Below are 17,809 nucleotides of genomic sequence, written 5' to 3' on the forward strand. Positions count from 1 at the left end.
ATTAAAAGAGTGAGGACAAAATATGAAAAAGAGGAAAAGATAAAGCAGTAGCAGGTGTGTTTTCTATGTCACGTCATTACATTAATATTACACCTCATTCTAGCACTCTTCTACTGTAGTTTAGTCAGAGTCATTTGTGCAAGGCCAATTTATTCTTGTGTGCATATCATCCTAAATTTTGTTCTGATCAGAATTTAAGAGCATACTCACCCTGCAGTATTTAAGCGTACACTCACTATCTGCACAGACATACAGAATTTATGTGTGTCACCGTTTGTTAATATTACCCACCGCCAAGCCTAAAAAAGGGTCAGTCATTTAAATTCAAGTGTATTCGCATAAGTATTTATGAGACAGGACAGAGCAGCTGCACTGGAGGCTGCTGAAGCATCAGGGAATTCATCCATTTTTAATGGAATAGATTAGCACCATCTCAACTAAGCAAACCAGAGAATTCATACTGCCAGGGTAAAAGAAAGAGACAAGAGACAAGCTTTACATTTTAAGAGCACAGTGCAGTGCTACTGTGTATTGTTTCTTGCCAACAAAAAAATAATAAGAACCCCTCACCATGATGTATTACCATCAAACTGAACTCATAACAAATATTTATGTGATTGACATACTGCATATTTACTATATAATTATATATTTACAGGGTGGGTGAAAATTAACTAGGCAATAGCATAGCACTGGCAACTTTATTTCCATGCAGGATATTGCACCACCCCAGTTTGCACTTACTGTGCATGAGTGGTTTAAAGAGGAATTTCCAGGACGTTGGCTGGAAACTGGTTGATGCCACCGATGCCTACATTGAAATTTAAAGAATTGCTTACATTTTCCAATGGTACAGTATAAAGTACATGTAAAATTTGCTTCAGTAAATTCGTATTAGAATAATTGACTTTATTATCAATTATATATATATAAAGAAATATTGCAATGAAATATATGCAATAAAATTGCTATATCACTCACTCACTCACTCATCTTCTATACCACTTTTTCTTGTATTCATGGTCATGGGGGGCCTGGAGCCCATCCCAGGATGCTTAGGGCACAAGACAGGGTGCCAATCCATCGCAGGAAATTGCTATATAACTATCAGTATTTAGTATAAAGTCCTTTATTCTTCAAATCCTGCTGGATCCAGCTTGGCATAGAGTCAAAAAGAAGTCTACAGTTCTCTTGAGTCACTTCCTCAATCCATGCCTGCTTGATTCTTCCATTAGGGCATGTACGGAAATTTGCAGTTTACTTGATAAATCCTTAATATTAGGCATTTTTGTGGACACTTTTGCTTCAGAAAGTAAAATTCCCGACACGTCTTTGTTCCATTTTATAATTAAATAGATGATTCTAATAAGCATTCTTCATCCAGATAGGAAGAAGTAATTAATGACATCACCTGTTTTGTGCACACGGAGAACTCTGTAGTATATTTTGTACTAATACTTTTGCCCACCACTGCACATACAGTAATATAAAAAATATCCAACATGACAGAAATAGGCTAAGCTAATTATATATGGAAATCTATTTTTAACTTCACTCATCTATGATCCTTCTCTTAGGATTGTTTGACCCGTTTGCCCCGTTTGCCTTTAGCTTTTCTGATGCTTGACTCTTCCTTTGAAGCCTAAAAAATAAAAATTGATCATCAGGTTTTTAAAATTGCATTATATATATTTAAACATTAAATTGTTTAAATCAAAAAAATATTTATCTTTGTTGTATAATTCTGACTTGTTTGCAAGTTTACAATTTGAATGTTTAATCATGGCTTTTTCAGACATTTTTATCCTCTGCAGGCACCTACAATCAGGTAAGCCTACAGTATCTTACTTATGAAGCTCATATTGTGCTGCAAGACAGAGCCAGAATATCCTGATCCCATTAATCCATGCCTTAGGTCATGGAGCTGCAAATAACGTCCATGATGAAAACCTCTACTAGCAGCTTTTCGCTTCAAAAGCACACTGATATCACAACATCAAGCAACCCTTTACAGTGAGGTGGAGATTAATAATGATGACTATTTTACCCTCCAAATCATATCCGTGTGATATTAGTTTAAAATCACATCTTACAGCTTGTCTTGTGGATTTTTATTTATCTAATAATAAACATATAAATACAAATGATATGCAGTAGACTTACAGTATCTGTGTTATAAATAAATAGTAGAAATTGTAATACTCATACAAATTTGTTATTAATATAATTGAAATATTATTATAATAAACATATTAAACTTGTATTCCTACTAAATATCAAACGGTTTTTAAACTACATGTTTTTATACTACATTTTACACCAGATCTCCCCACAATGGCAGCAAACAGTCTAGGGCCGACCCTCAAGTCACATCATCCTCGTTATTTAAGCACACTGCTGGTGAAAATAAAGCTTTCTACCACCTACCGCACATACTGTAGAACATTTCATGCCAATTCAAAATGCGGCCAGCCAGACTAGTTAGCTAGATTTAATTTTGGGGGGGAACTGCTGCATCATCTGGCCTGTGTCATGCCGTGATCATTCCAGAAGTGTGTGTGTGTGTGTGTGTGCATGTGTGCTTGCATGAGTATGCATAAGGAAGAAAACCATATAAGGTAAGAAAGATAACATAAGGGTTAAAACACAATTAGGAACTGATAACTGGTAGAAGTAAAAAAATAAAAGGTGAAAAAATAAATCTGTTAAAAATAAATCTGTAAAAATGTAGTAAATAAAGACATAAGAAAGAACTAAATAAATATATGAAATTTAAAATGTACACATTTAAAAAAAATCTAATGTCAAATAAAAAATAAACTTTAAACAAACTTTAAATTTCAAAATTAAAAATTTTTAAAATAGAAAAAAAAATTGGGCAATGACACGTGTAATGTTCAAAGTACTGTGGCTTGTACTAGTTCAGGACCATATACTGTACATATATTCTCTCTTTCTCTCTCTCTCTCGCATATATTTGTACATACAGTAAATATGTGTTTATGTGTGTCACTTGCTTAATCCATGCCTGCTTGATTCTTCCTGAAGATCATGACAGAAATTTGCAATTCACTTGACAATTCCTTAGTTTTAGACATTTTTGTGCAGATATACATATATAGAGTCAGCCAAAAATGTATACACATTTCAGGAGAAGAAATACCTAATATTTGAATATTAAATTCATTGCTATATGTTATATAATATGATATTAATATGCTTCTATTATTAATATTATATTAATATAATATACATTATAGTATTTTTCTTTTCCTGAAGTGTGTATACATTTTTTGGCTGACTCTGTATATATGGATTAAATATGTAGGTCATATTCAAAAGATTAATCCAACACTGCCACTGTGTGGGCAATGTATATTTTCATATTCCGCATGTACATCCACTTTGAGAGATAGAAGGCATAGTCAAAAAAGCCAGTTAGAAATTCTTACCTGTTTCACCTCTTGCTTGCATCCTCTGATAAGTCCATGAGACTGGGGCCATCCTAGAACAAGAGAGTGTCTTTTCTCTAAAAAAAGGAAAAATAATGCTCAGTAAGCCAGAACTAAAAGAGAAAAAAAAAACATGCAATGGGTTTTTTAGATATTTATTGGATTTGTGTATTTTTGTATATATTTGTGTCAGGTATAACCTTTTGAGATAGCAGAGATCTGCTCGATAGCAGGCAGCAGTCCAGTGGAAGCTCTTCTGGTCTCCAGAGCCTGCTTCCACCAGCTGCCCAGTTTACAGTCCCCCACTCTGTCTGAAGTGGTCCTAAAACACACAACCTCCTTAACTCCTGCATTTTTGCCCTCACTCGCTGCTTTGTCTTTGGTCTTCTCAGTAGGGCTGAGTGGCAGTAATGAGGCTCCAAGAGAATTATGAACCTGATGAGGACGAGAGCCATGTCTCACAGAGTTAAAATCCATTACCAGAATAGAACTCCTGGCAGATGCTAATGATGATGGTTGAATTGGTTCTTCATCCTTCAGCATGAGGTTTTGTTCATGGAGCTGCTTCAGGAGATCCTGCATGCTCTCAGTAATTGCGCAGGAGGTAAGGATCTCTGGCTGGTCCATTGCATTTTGAGGATCATAAGAGAAGGACCTGAGGCTCTTCTTAACTGGAGGGTAAGGCAATGCTCTCTGTACACAAAAAGGGTAAATATTACTATCAAACCTCAATAGAGGGCAAGTCATGCAGTTGTTATAAATGTTACAGTTCATACAAAGGAATACAGTACACGGTGACTTACACGAAGCTATTGACTGATAGTTAGAGGGAACCACACTAAAGAATAACTCATGATTTGTGAAGTTTTTAAGCTCTATCAAAAATATGACTTACTCTTAAAGGTTTCAGGTTCAGAAAGCTGCTCGATGCAGACACTTCATCACAATTGGAGTCACTCTCAGAAGATAAAACACTGAACTGTTCAATTTCATCTGCACTTATGCTCTCAAAATGCAGTTCCTGGATTATATCATCTGTCGTTTTCTCTATAAAACAAGGCCAGGTTATTAACTACAGCCAGGAAACAGTTTAGACTTTCACTGGTCATATGATTAGAAAACAGAATAAAAATCCTCACCGAAATCAGGAATGAAAAAATTGTCACAATAGACAGGGATTGCAGCACTGTACAACGCTGTTTGATCCTCACTGCTGTAGATTTTATATATCAAGGCAAAACATGTAACAGATCAAAGTTTTATTTTTTTGTGTAAAGTAAACACAAAGTATTTATGTCATTTATTTAAAACTCTTCAAGATTAAATTTATTTGGGACGTGCACTGCATGATAATCTTGTAAATTTTTCAAGAAAATAGAAGGTAAAGAGAATATAAAAACAAAATTAACTAGATTATACACTCCACTTTATTAGGAACACCCATACACTTAAATACACTTTTATCTCAGAAGCACAACACACCAAACTGCTCTACAACAGCATAAGACTACCTCAGGGACCCTTCCTGTCAGCCAGTACACGAATTTATGGCACAGGCACAAGGAACTTGGATAGAAAGGTTGGTTTTACATGTGTGTAGATGCAACAGAAACTAGCCCATCTGGCACCCACAACCATGCCATGGTCAAAGTCACTGCGATGACCTTTTTTCCCTTTTTTATGTTTGATGTAATTGAAGCTTCTTACTTTTAGCTGCATGTCTTTTTATGCACTGTGCCCCTGAAAAATGATAAACTGATTGAATAAATGCATGAATGTCTAGGTACCTGTAACTACACACCTTTGCTATTGCTATGCAGTGACTGCACGAACATTCTTCTGTTGCGCCACTCAAGAGATATGCTTTAGGATTAATAACCAAATATTAACATAAAAGTTTAAGGGGTTAACTTTGTATGCTGTGAAATTCCACATTGACTGTTTTTGTTGAAGTGTATACACGGATTTCATGCAAATTACAACATATCGAGGTTTTGTAAAGATTTAAGGAGTATGACGAGAGATCTTTCAAATGTTTAAAATACCTGTCCTCTGTTTGTGTGACATCCACCATGTGACTCTCAGCTGGATCTACAAGATTTTTTTAATATTGCACCAGTCAAAATATTATCAACACCTTCATCTACATTAGAAACATTAAATATAAAAAATATATATTACAAAGTTAAGGAAAAACGAACAATTATAGCTTGACTCACTTTCAAAGATGAACAGCTCTCCTACACTTTCTCTGCTTGAGCTTTTCACAAGCATCGCCTCTGGGGCATCCCCTACAGACAGAGTTAAATCTGAACAATATTGGGTATCAGCTTTAGCTGGCATGTAAGTTAGCGAGCCAGGTTGTTTATCACTGGTCTCTTCTTGTCTCCTCCCAGCAGCTAAAGGAGAGGGGGAACCACTGAAGGAACATACTGACTCTATGCTTTGTGGAAATGTGGATACATCTGCTGGAGACACATGAACCTCCTAAACACAAATAACAAAGAGGAATAAACGGAAATGAAGATGATTAGACTGCTAAAATCGCTGGTAGTTTGCAAAAAAGATATTAAAAGCTTTTTATGGAATCACATACTATTTAGTTATAGGTTACAGTATATACAATAGAGTATGTTTTCTCAGTTACTTTATATGGCGTAAGACTTTGACATATTGTTTAGTACAGTAGTGTGGGATATTGGATATACATGGGCATAGTGTGCCATTCTGTCACTGTGTAACAACTCCAGCTCTGCCGGCTCTTTCTGGCAAGAGGTCTCAAGTGACTGAGTATTAATCCTGTTTTCTTTAGTGTTCTCCACGTACTTTGGCTGCACCATCATCCTAAATAGGCATAAACAGCATAAATATCAATAAATAATTCCTACATTATTACATCATCATATTTTTTTTCTACGTTATACTACTAATCTACTTTTATATAGAGTACCTTGCATCTACCTTTTTGTGGATGAGTTAATCTCCATCACAGTTTCTCTAAATAGTCTGAGAAAATCTCCAGAAGTCAGAGAGCCATTAAACAGACACTGGTAGAGCAGTGCAGATAACGGACTGGGACCATGTCCTGAAAATATCAGGATAATAAATAAAAATTTAAAACTTTTAATGGCCATATTTACATTACTAAGCAATTCTTGGACACAATATCTATATTTAATTTAATATTTTTTGGACAAAGTAAGTTTGATGTCATTATAATAAAATCTCTAATATTCAGTGAATTAAAAAAATATTTTCACCTGTTACAACAAACTTTTTTCTTGCCACCACATCAGCAAGATTTCTCTGCTTCATTCTGTTAGGTTTACTTGAATTTGGTCTCCCAGATAATTGAATAATTTCTTTATATTGTAGGAGACATGGAATATCCTACAATATAAAGAAATAGATACAATGTCATGCATTTAATATATTGGTATGAATTTGATTTGTAGACCCTTATGGTTTTCAACTAATTATCTGAATAAAATAATTAGTTTACATATACTGTAGTATACAGTAAGCTACTTTTTTGAGTTCTGCATAATCAGTGTGGAAAAGTACTTATCTTACTGTATCATATTACATACACTGGCCAGTATTTCTCCACAGGGATTGAGGTTTTCACAGTCACTGATGAAATGTTCAAGTACGTAGTGATTTCCTGGTTGGCACCATCTGAGCAGAATTTGAGCCTCAGCAACATGGCTGAAACAATATGACGTACAAATGACTCTTAATGAAATCTCAGTATGATGTCCAAATGACTCTTAATGAAATCATAATATATCGGAATATAGGGAATATAAGATGTAATAAGAGTCATATTTTAAATGGGTTAAATCCTGCTTATATGGTAGTCAATAAGAATATTTTTCATATACTTGTTCTGTAAGAGTCCAGCATCCTGAATAGTCTCAATAGCAGGCTTGGAGTAGTAAAGGTACTTCTGTGCTGAACGCTTTTGCCCATGTCTCAGCAACATCCTTAATACAGCATAACTGTGACATGATAACCATCCTGAACTGGTCTCTGAGCGTAAAAGCTTTCCAGGTGAAATCTATGTGAAAAAGGGGATTTGTTTTACTGATATGTAACTGTAACAAAAGTCTCTTTATCCCAGAAAGACTACATATTATATCTTTAGAATTTTATACTGTGAAATGGTAAAATACTGTATGACATACAAATATAAAGCCGTGGTCAAGGAGCCACAATCCATAGATCTGTTGGAAGACATTGGCTGGAATGCTGAAGGTATGACAGAAAGACTTCGGGAGGCCTCGTTTACACTTAATGTTAGACACATCAAGAATAAAATACAATATCTGCAGATAAAGAGTTAAATAACAAAATAACATTAAGATAATCTACAGTAAGGCAATCCGAACCCTTTTAGTTATTTATGCGTCTATATCAGGTTTTCAGTTAAATTAGAGCCTATCGCAGGAAAACTGGGTAAACACCCCAAGGATGGGACTCCAGTTTACAGTACACGTTCATACACTAATTCACACCAAAAAACATTTTACCGCTACAGGCACACCTACAGAACCCAGGTGTAGAGAATATATGAAACCCGCAGTAACCCAAGCTCAAGATAAAACCAGAAACCCTCAAGCAGTGAGGCAGCAATCTGACTGTATTATCATTTTATACACACTAGAGAAACATAAGAAGGATACAATGCCTAGGGCAGATATGGTGTCTGTATAGGGGACCAGTACAAGCTTTAGGAGAGATTGTAGTGAAGGTGGAGGATATGTCTGGTAGGTGCAGTCTTCCGTTTCCCATAGTGGCCCATACTGTTTCTGCATATAAGCCACCATAACCTGTATAACGGAGCTTCCTCTATGTCTATCCTTACTATCACATCTAAGGAGAGAAAACATAGACAGACATTTTTTTTATCTGTGCAGAACTGTGCCAGATTTTCTGCTAAAGGGGTGAAAATGTCAAAAACAGTTGTGTAACACAGAGTGCAAAGAAAATAGGAGGGTGGTGAGGAAAAATACTGTGTTGGTGCACTTGACTGTGTGTTTATGTGAATTACCGCAGCTCCAGACAAGATGTCTTATGGTGCTGGTTCATCTCCTGCCACATCTGAGAGATCTGCTTCAACTCATTAGCATCTAAAAAAATACAATATTTAATTATAAAAATAACTAAAAGTGTTGGTGTCCCTTTTAGATGCTGTATTCATTGTGCATTGTTGTGTGTGAAAAAAATCTTGGTTTCCTATTAAAAATAAAAGGTTTAAAATTGCAGGCTAGTCATCAGAAGATCATTAGATAAAATGCCAGCCCTGCAAAGCAGCTGTGGAACGCTATCTGAGATATGTGAAAAGTCACATGCATATGTATTGAAAATGTTGTATGCATTCCTTAAATTACTCGATCAAATATGCATTCGTGACCATAGAGGTTACCATTGATACAATCCAGAGGTGTCAAGTAACGAAGTGAAAATACTTCGTTACTGTACCTTACTTAAGTAGAAATTTTGGGTATCTTTACTTTACTGGATTAATTATTTTTCAGCCGACTTTTTACTTCTACTCCTTACACTTTCACGCAATTATCTGTACTTTCTACTCCTTTTATTTAAAAAATAAAATCGTTACTCATCATACTATTCCGACACCCTATTGGTTGGTACGCGATCCATCGCACCTGCACATGACGTCACGTCACACACTCCAGCAAGGACGTTTGAATAAAATAGCATTTTCGGTTGAAAAGGTTGTGATACTGTAAGTAGACGAAGATGTCCGTGATAGAGACTCAAGATTCGAGCGAAATGTCACAACCAAGCACCAGCAAGGAAGGTAACAGCACCAGGAATATATATATATAATTTTTTTTTTATTAATCACTCATTCTGACAGCACTAATGTTTATTGTAGACAACCATACAAGGGTAATTGTTACTAAGCCTGCCCTGGGTACACTAATTTTCTTGTATGGTGCCCTCACAGATTCCTGCAGCTAAGCTTGGATGTACATTTACACTCCAATAAAGGTTACCGATGACATGCCTCTGAAGTTTGACTTTTTGCACCATTAAAATACTTATAGGCATCTAGTTATCATATCTTCTTCTCTATAAAACATGTTAATGCTCAGTAGTACACATGTATGGTTCTTTAATGTATTTGCATTGTACTAAAATGCATTCTTTTGTCAATTGCCATATACAGTATCCCAAATCACTAAGGCCGTTAAAAAATACAACAAAAAAACACCACATTTTTCTTTAGCTTTTCTTTTGACATTACTTTTACTTTTATACTTTAAGTAGTTTTGAAACCAGTACTTTTACACTTTTACTTGAGTAAAAAGCTTGAGTTGATACTTTAACTTCTAAAGAAGTCTTTTTAAACCCTAGTATCTATACTTCTACTCAAGTAATGAATGTGAATACTTTTGACACCACTGACACAATCATTATTAATGTTCCTCTTGGTCAAGTGTTATGTAAAGCAATACCTGGGTAATGTGGCAGAAGTCCTCTAAAGCTCCACCACTGTACCAGTCTTCCCAACAGGATGTGTTGTCTCAGTGTGTGCAGACTAAAATTCCAGCATCCAGTTTGTGCCATAGCTTTTGCATTATTTTGACACATCAAACGTGTGTGTTCTGAAATAGGACAAGAAAAAGGAAGCAGAAAAACTTAAGACGATAAAAAGGTTCTGCTTCCATGTTCGCATTTTTTAAACAGGATATACATTGAAAACAGTTCTTTTGATAATAATGGGTACGCGATTTTAAAGCCTGCCACATGCTAGAATGAACTTACTGGAAATGACCAGTGTGTGACTTACCCAAGCGAGCCAATAAGAGCAGGTTTTTAAGTTTCTGTGTCAGTAGACCTAATTTAATGAAGGATGTCTGATCTAGAACCATCCACATTCCATGACACTTACCAAAGCCTAGGAGCAGAGAGACAAGTGATAACTCCATATCGCCTAAACTGTATATATTTCTTACCTGCAGCTATCTTTTAAAAAAAGATAATGCATCATTTTATGGTGATCTACTTACAGACAGTTAGCAGCTCTTTCGTGGTCAGTTCTATGGAACCCTGAAGCCAGCTGTTGAATTTTGCAAGGCTCTTGTCTGCATCACATTGACCTTTAAATTCATGGCATCAGATACACTGTTAAGTCATTGCCATACACTTCATAATGTCTAAACATGATTAGCTAATAAGAATAATCCTATAAGGTCTATTCTTGCCTTCAGTGGTGAGACTGTGAAGCCAATGAGTGATGCTCCTCACATTGTTGCCAGTTAAAGCTTTGTTCCAGAGGACTTCTTTATTGAGCATTATGCTGGTAATGCAGAAGATCTCACTGCATGTTCTTTAATACTTGTGAAATTCTTTTAAATTTTTTTGAATCTTTGTTTCAACGTCAATCTTTTCCCAAATAATAATATTTTCAATTAAATCAAACTGTCTTGGATTAATAATAAATAATTAATTAATAATAAAATTAATAATTAATTAATAATAAAATCACAGTCCACTAGCTAACATTTATAATAGTGTAATAATATTGTAATATATATATATATATATATATATATATATATATATAGTATAATATAATAGTAACAATAAAATTAAAATGTGGTTTATTTCTATACTTCCGTTTAATTAAACCTCTCTCCGTAGTGCTACTGTATGTCACAGAGAGCTTAACATTCAGAGTATTGAAAAATCTAGTACTCACCTGTAAGTGAAAGTCCAGCACTTGGATAAGAGACATGTCTAAATCTGCTGACTGGGGCTCTGCATGCACTTTCTCTGACCCAATCCTGTCTACGTCAGAGTAATCCAATAATATCAACATGCAAAACCCACCAAGCATCATGATGAAACTGGCTCTCATGAAGGAAAGGAAGACCCAAAAGTACCTCATTAAGTTCACTTAGACGTATCAGAGTCAAAAATCACCAATTAACAAACAGCACCTCGGATTAGAGCTGTTTATGAGGGCTTTACAGAGCATAAGTAGCAGACACATCTCAATATCATCTGTTCAAAAGAGATTGTTGTATATTTTGGATGTTTTCAGCATTGTTTTACAAAATCAGGAAAGACCATGGAATTAGATAGTGGGTACAAACCTTTGACTGGTAGTGTAAATGTGACCAGTAAATATGTAGCAGGTTATATAACATTTTAAGTTTACACTACACAATTAGAATTTATGGACAATCCATTAAAAATATGTAATATTATACATAAATTCATGATATATATATATATATATATTTTCATTTATTATACTGTATATATAATATATATTAAGAGTGATTAGGAGAGTAATTAACAGCCAGGTGTTAGTCATGAAATGGCAAAAATGATTACCCTTTATATCATTAAGAAGTCTGACAACCTTTATAAAAGCAGAGACTTTAGCAGGTTACTATTCTGGAGCACTCTATAGGTGCATGTCTATATCTTGCCAACAATAAAGAATATCAACCAGTTTTCATTGAAGTAATCTTTGTAGTTCATCAGTCTGGGAATGTCGTTTTTAAACAATTCAGTGAGAAGAATTGTCACTTATTTACAAAAGGGAAGCCCTAAAGAAATGTGCCAATCTTTCAGGAACTGTGCAAAGTCAGTCCAAGGTCAGACTCATTTTTGTAGATACAAAGAAAAAAGCCAAAAGCTACATCATGTGACTTACCAAACCAACACCCATATCACCACAAACACCTCATACCAACTAGTATGCATGTTTATGAAGGGGTGATGATTTTGGCTTGATTTTGGGTTGTTCAGTCACAGATAATGGGAAAGATGTAGACACTGAGACATAGATAAACTTCATCTTTAATTCTTAAGACAAAAGTTAGACCATCTGTTCATCAGCTTAAGCTGGACCCAAATTGGGTCATGAAACACGATCCCAAGCATGTCATCACATTAGAACTGGTACAGAAGGAAAAAAGTCAATGTATTGAAATGGTCAAGTGAAAGTCCAGACCTTAACCCCTCTGAGATGCTAAGATCTTAAGAGTTGTGCATAAATGAATGCCATTTAAACAAAAATAAACACAAGTAATGTCCTTTTAAAAGAGGCCCAAAATTCTACAACAGTGAGAAAAACCGATAAACTCCATAGAGAAAACATTTATCAAGTTGTTTTTGTTCCCAAAGATTGTTAAACTGCTAATTTTATTTTACAACTAGTTTTGTTTCTCTACTTGAAAATGTCACATACACCTATTGGACAGAAGAGTATACTTTCAAATCAATACTGTAAAATGAATTAAACACATGTTATGAAAATTATCTAAATTAGGCTTAGAAATAATTATATGCACCACGCAATAATTCTAACTCATTCTCAATACTGCTTATCCTACACAGGGTCATGGGGGTCAGAAGCCTATCCTAGGGGACTCAGGGCACAAGGCAAGGTACACCATGAATAGAGTGCCAACCTATCACAGGGCACATAAACACTACATCACATGCTGCTCACCATGATATAAACAATGGTATTATATGGAAGACAATATTAGTATTGGGAAACTCTGACTCTTATCAAGACTATTCCTATGGCTTGCATTAGACATAGTGTGCAGTGTGAGATTTGTGTTGGTGACAGAAGGTACTCTGCCAAATCCAACTGGGCTGATTAGTGATTACAGAAGATTATAAAGCCTGGTCCTGTAACAATATCTCACGACAGACATATGAGTGTAAACATCAGTGCTTACAATGAAACCGAGAATATCTAATAAAGAGTAGAGAATCAACGTGGATGTACTGCAAGGTGTTACCAAAAATTAAGCGAAAGTGAAGCAGACATGTGTGGGTGAGTATTAAGGTGTTTACTGCTACCACTAATTCTCTAAGGATCATTTTCATTTAGAATGTCTGGCCAAACGCAGGGAGAGTGTGTGAGAGAGTGTGTGCTTGCGTGTCAGTGAAAGTGAGATTCGTTTGATCTGTCCTCCTAAAGGTTAGTGGATTTTATACCAAAATTGTTATTGATTACAGTTTGTAATGCAATAGTACATTTAATGTAAAAAAAAAAAAATCTATTCTATTTCCAGACTTTATCAAGGTGATGAATGATTTTTAGAAATTTGTTTGAAATACTGTTTACAAAAGCTTCAAAGAAAAACTGTTTAAACAGGGGAAAAAATGGGATGTAAACTAACTTGCATTCTTTGTCGATTTGTCTGTTTGTAAGCATGTGAGCATCTTTCAGGTCACGTGGAGAAATAAGAACAAACTAGGCTGCCCTAGAGATGCTCATGTATTGACAAAAGGCCATATAAAACTTTACCAATGCACATAATTATGGACTGCTTGCATCTAGCCTTCACTGATTTATTTCTCACCAATGAGTAGTCAACAATTCCAAGTTGAAAATGCCTTGATTTGAAAAAAAAATGCCACATTGATGGGAACTTGTATTTTGGTTCAATGTCCTTGCCAACATTTTCTGGTAACCTACTTCTCAACAAGAACAAATTCTTTTAAATTCAACTGTTTCATCTGAATACTGAAGCCAGAGATATAATGGCTGTACTACGCGTAAGATTCACCAAAACCCAGAGAGACCGGCTTGCCCAGGTGCTTTGGTTGCTGAATTGGATCTCGGTTGTGACGGGTCTCATTCTGTTCAGTCTGGGCCTTTTCCTGAAAGTGGAGATCAACAAGAGGAAGGAGCTAATGGCTAAGCAGGACGTCCATTCCGTACCAGATATGCTGATTGCAGTAGGGCTCATCGCTTGTGTGATCAACTTCGTTGGAGGAAAGATCTGCTATGACTGTGTAGACACCAACAAGTTCCTGCGCTGGAAGCTTTTGATGCTCCCGTATATAATTTGCACATTCTTCTTCACCCTGTGTGTGCTAGTCGGCGCACTCATGTGCTACAGCATGCACGGGGAACTGAAGGAATCTCTAGCACTAGGCTTACAAAATGCTATACGCTACTATAAAGATACGGACACACCGGGCCGGTGCTTCCTTAAAAGCACAGTTGACCTCCTGCAGATCCAGTTCCAGTGTTGCGGAAATGTAGGCCACCGGGACTGGTTGCAGATTCAATGGATCAGCAACCGCTATCTGGACATGTCCAAGCAGGAAGTTAAGGAGTAAGTAAGGACTGAAATTAAATCTAAAAATGCTCAGAGTCTGAATTATTTGACATTAATGGGATTTTTTTTTTTTTTTTGCAGCCGTTTACGAAGTAATGTGGAAGGAAAGTATCTGGTTGATGGTGTACCTTTCAGCTGCTGTAACATCAACTCACCTCGACCATGTATTCAGTATCAAATCACCAACAACGCAGCCCATTTTAACTATGACTACCAGACAGAAGAGTTAAACCTGTGGAGTAAAGGATGTCAACAGGCTTTGGTGGAATATTTCACTTACATAATGCACTCAGTCGGCCTTATTGTGCTTCTTATCTGGCTCTTCGAGGTTGGCATTTCCTCATTTCGAAAATATCATGTTTTTGCTAAAGGGGACCTTTTGACCATTTAATATTTCTCTTTAAAAACTAAAACTTGCTTTACAGGCCTGTATTTAAAGCTTTTTATTCCAACCAAACAGAAGCCACACATACAGAAATTCTACCTGTTTAGTCTTTCTTGGCTTTCAATAGACTATCTTGTATAACTTCTGTATGGTTTGAATTAAAACCTGCACAAACACACATACTGTAGGCCGTTTCTGTAAAAGATTAGACACCCCTGATCTGTACTAAGCCATCAACACTCAGTAGCCTGTCTCAGTCTTATGTAAATACTCCATTTTATGACACTACCAGCATATAAAGCTATAATACCTTTAGAAGGTATGATTTTCCTCACCTATTTGGTTCATTACCCAACTAAACTATAAAACTAAATATGCATGATGTTCCATATTTTCTCTTTGTAATGACAGATCTCGGTGCTCACTGGTGTCCGGTACTTGCAAACAGCCTTGGAGAACGTACTGCTTCGAGGAGACCCCGAGTCTGAATCTGAAGGATGGCTTTTGGAGAACAGCTTTGCGGAGACCGCACGCTACAGTTTCAACATCATAAAAAACCTGGGCAAAGGCAATCAGGTTGAAAATGGGGACCCCAATGTAAACAGGCCAACCACAGCACACTATGGTCCTGATAACGTACCTCCAAAGCAAACGCCTGAGGACAGTTAACCACATCTGTTCAGACTTTCTCTATCAGCTTGAACAGCTTCCAGTAGGTTATTCAATCCTATACAAGTCTTAGGAAAAACTATACATAACATATTGACCGAGACTCACTTTAAAACATCTAATGGGAAACAAAATGAGTACAAAGCAACTCATCACTCAATGCTATACAAAGTCTTAAATTCACTGTGACCACACTTCACTCTTATTGTTTAAATGCTTTTTAGAATACATGCTGAAGCAAAGGATTTTTTTTTTTTAAAGCTGGGGATACACTTCACAAATTTAGCCAGGATTTTGTATTTAGCCAGAATTTAAAATTCCAAACAAATGTCCATCCTAATCTGCGCCAGACACCACAAGTTGTGGCCAGTTGGAATAGGAATCGTTGTGTATAAGGGGAAGGGAAAGAGAACAGTTTCCTCCCAATGTGTCAAACTTTTTCAAAGCCGACTCCGAATGCTGTCGCCCAGTGTATACAGTGGTTACCGACCCAACCAGGGAATGCGTCGCATCAGTAGCTAACAGAGAGACCGGTTTTACTTTTTTTCCCCTTTCTCAGCACAGACGGTGGTGCATATTAAATCTGCTACTGCGTGTCTTGCATACATGTTTTTGTTTCTTCTTCTTCTTTTTCTTCATCTGGTGCCTCAGTTGGAATGACAGGTCATGTTGTCTGTGATTCCTCATCTGGCGAAGTGTATGATCCACCATTTTTGTGTCATCATAAAAAAAATCTGCAGAAGTCTTAAGTTGTAAAGATGGGGGTGTTGGGGGAACTATTCACAGTGATGTATCATGTATCAAGCCATGTATCACCCTAACTCCAAATCTAATTTGTTCGCATTTGAGGAGGTAAAATGTTACAGTTCCTTTATACTGCTACAGGTGGTGCACTTTAAACTGTTCACCCATCAGCAGGCAGCACAGCATGCTGTGGGGTGGGAGCGAATTATTTGCTAAGTTTGTTTAGAATTATAACAAAGTTTTAAAAAAAATTATAATATTGAATTAGGACAATTATAAAATCGTGATACTTACTAAATTGCAACCCAAAACGAATTGGCACCTCAGTATCGTATTATATTATATACAATATGTATTATGTAACAAAAATACTGTATTTAGTGGTCTCCAGTGATTCCCACTTCTATTAATTATATATGCTGCTTTCACAGTGGAAGGTACTGTATGAATTCAAAAGAACTTTTTAGTTATAACAGAATTAATTGTATTTCATTTCAAACCTGTGCCTTTCCTTCCACAGCCTGTTTTTTTACACCCAAGATTAATCGAAAAACACTGAACAAAAAGCACTATTACTTGTAAGGTTTTACTAATACATTTAAAAATGTGTTTTAAGCTGTGGGGCACTTAACCTAATTGGTTTCCTATGGAAGACATTAGAAATATCATTGGAAAGTGTAATCCACAAGCTTGGATAACATGCTGATTGAGTTAGATTAACAAACTGGAAGCTTTAAAAGGTGGGTGGTGCTTCCTTAGTTAATCATGTGCAGTCATCATTGTTTTGCACAAAAATGGATTCACAAGCAAGGATATTGCTGCTACCAAGATTGCACCTAAATCAACCACTTATTAGATCATTAGGAACTTCAAGTAGAGTGGTTCAATTGTTGTGACAAAGGCTTCAGCGTGCCCAAGAAAGTCCAGCAAGCGCCTGTGCCATCTCCTAAAATTGATTCAGCTGTGGCATCGTGGCCCCACCAGTGCATCTGCATGCACAGTGAGGCGAAGACATTTGCAGGATGGACTATAGTCAAAAAGGGCAGCAAAAAAGGCACTTCTTTTCAGGAAAAACATCAGGGACAGACTGATATTTTGCAATAGTATGAATTAGACTGCAGAGAACTGGGGTTAAGTCATTTTCTCTGATGAATCCCCTTTCCAATTGTTTGGGGCATCCAGAAAAAAAAAACTTGTCTAAAGAAGGTGAGCGCCACCATCAGTCCTGTGTCATGCCAACAGTGAAACATCCTAAGACCATTCTAGTGTGGAGTTGCTTCTCAGCCAGGGGATGGAGCTCACTCACAATTTTACCCAAGAACACAGCCTTAAATAAAGAATGGTACAAAAACATCATCCAAGAGCAACTTCTTCCAACTGTCTAAGAACAGTCTGGGGATTAACAATGCCTTTTCCAGCATGAT

General features: G+C 36.3%; 2 protein-coding genes and 1 long non-coding RNA gene across 3 annotated transcripts; 1 reads left to right on the forward strand and 2 right to left on the reverse strand.

The window, feature by feature from the left end:
* Positions 1-1,514: 1,514 nt before the first annotated feature.
* LOC128535510 (uncharacterized) lies at positions 1,515-3,715 on the reverse strand. Its single transcript, XR_008361853.1, has 3 exons — positions 3,653-3,715; positions 3,453-3,529; positions 1,515-1,642 (listed from the first exon to the last, which is right to left on the reverse strand). It is a non-coding gene; the product is annotated as an uncharacterized LOC128535510 (long non-coding RNA).
* A 1,249-nt stretch (positions 3,716-4,964) lies between these two features.
* On the reverse strand, positions 4,965-6,789 carry LOC128535761 (uncharacterized). Its single transcript, XM_053509804.1, has 6 exons — positions 6,713-6,789; positions 6,414-6,537; positions 6,161-6,296; positions 5,672-5,939; positions 5,498-5,543; positions 4,965-4,977 (listed from the first exon to the last, which is right to left on the reverse strand). Exons 1-6 carry the CDS (start codon positions 6,765-6,767, stop codon positions 4,965-4,967), a joined length of 642 nt encoding a protein of 213 aa, XP_053365779.1. The 5' UTR covers positions 6,768-6,789.
* Positions 6,790-13,163: 6,374 nt separating this feature from the next.
* On the forward strand, positions 13,164-16,244 carry LOC128535385 (photoreceptor outer segment membrane glycoprotein 2-like). Its single transcript, XM_053509266.1, has 4 exons — positions 13,164-13,290; positions 13,672-14,584; positions 14,669-14,915; positions 15,384-16,244. Exons 2-4 carry the CDS (start codon positions 14,004-14,006, stop codon positions 15,639-15,641), a joined length of 1,086 nt encoding a protein of 361 aa, XP_053365241.1. The 5' UTR covers positions 13,164-13,290; positions 13,672-14,003; the 3' UTR covers positions 15,642-16,244.
* Positions 16,245-17,809: the final 1,565 nt, after the last annotated feature.

Source organism: Clarias gariepinus, chromosome 13, assembly GCF_024256425.1.
Source record: "Clarias gariepinus isolate MV-2021 ecotype Netherlands chromosome 13, CGAR_prim_01v2, whole genome shotgun sequence".
NCBI classification, from domain to species: domain Eukaryota; kingdom Metazoa; phylum Chordata; class Actinopteri; order Siluriformes; family Clariidae; genus Clarias; species Clarias gariepinus.

Excerpts from the sequence above, each read along its gene's own strand:
- LOC128535761 (XM_053509804.1), bottom strand. The coding sequence starts at position 6,767 with ATGAAGCAGAGAAATCTTGCTGATGTGGTGGCAAGAAAAAAGTTTGTT. Across the intron at positions 6,297-6,413 it reads ATTAACTCATCCACAAAAAG|GATGATGGTGCAGCCAAAGT; the intron begins GTAGATGCAAGG and ends ATGCCTATTTAG. Across the intron at positions 5,544-5,671 it reads AGAGCTGTTCATCTTTGAAA|ATCCAGCTGAGAGTCACATG; the intron begins GTGAGTCAAGCT and ends AAAATCTTGTAG.
- LOC128535385 (XM_053509266.1), top strand. The coding sequence starts at position 14,004 with ATGGCTGTACTACGCGTAAGATTCACCAAAACCCAGAGAGACCGGCTT. Across the intron at positions 14,585-14,668 it reads TCCAAGCAGGAAGTTAAGGA|CCGTTTACGAAGTAATGTGG; the intron begins GTAAGTAAGGAC and ends TTTTTTTTGCAG. Across the intron at positions 14,916-15,383 it reads TTCTTATCTGGCTCTTCGAG|ATCTCGGTGCTCACTGGTGT; the intron begins GTTGGCATTTCC and ends TTGTAATGACAG.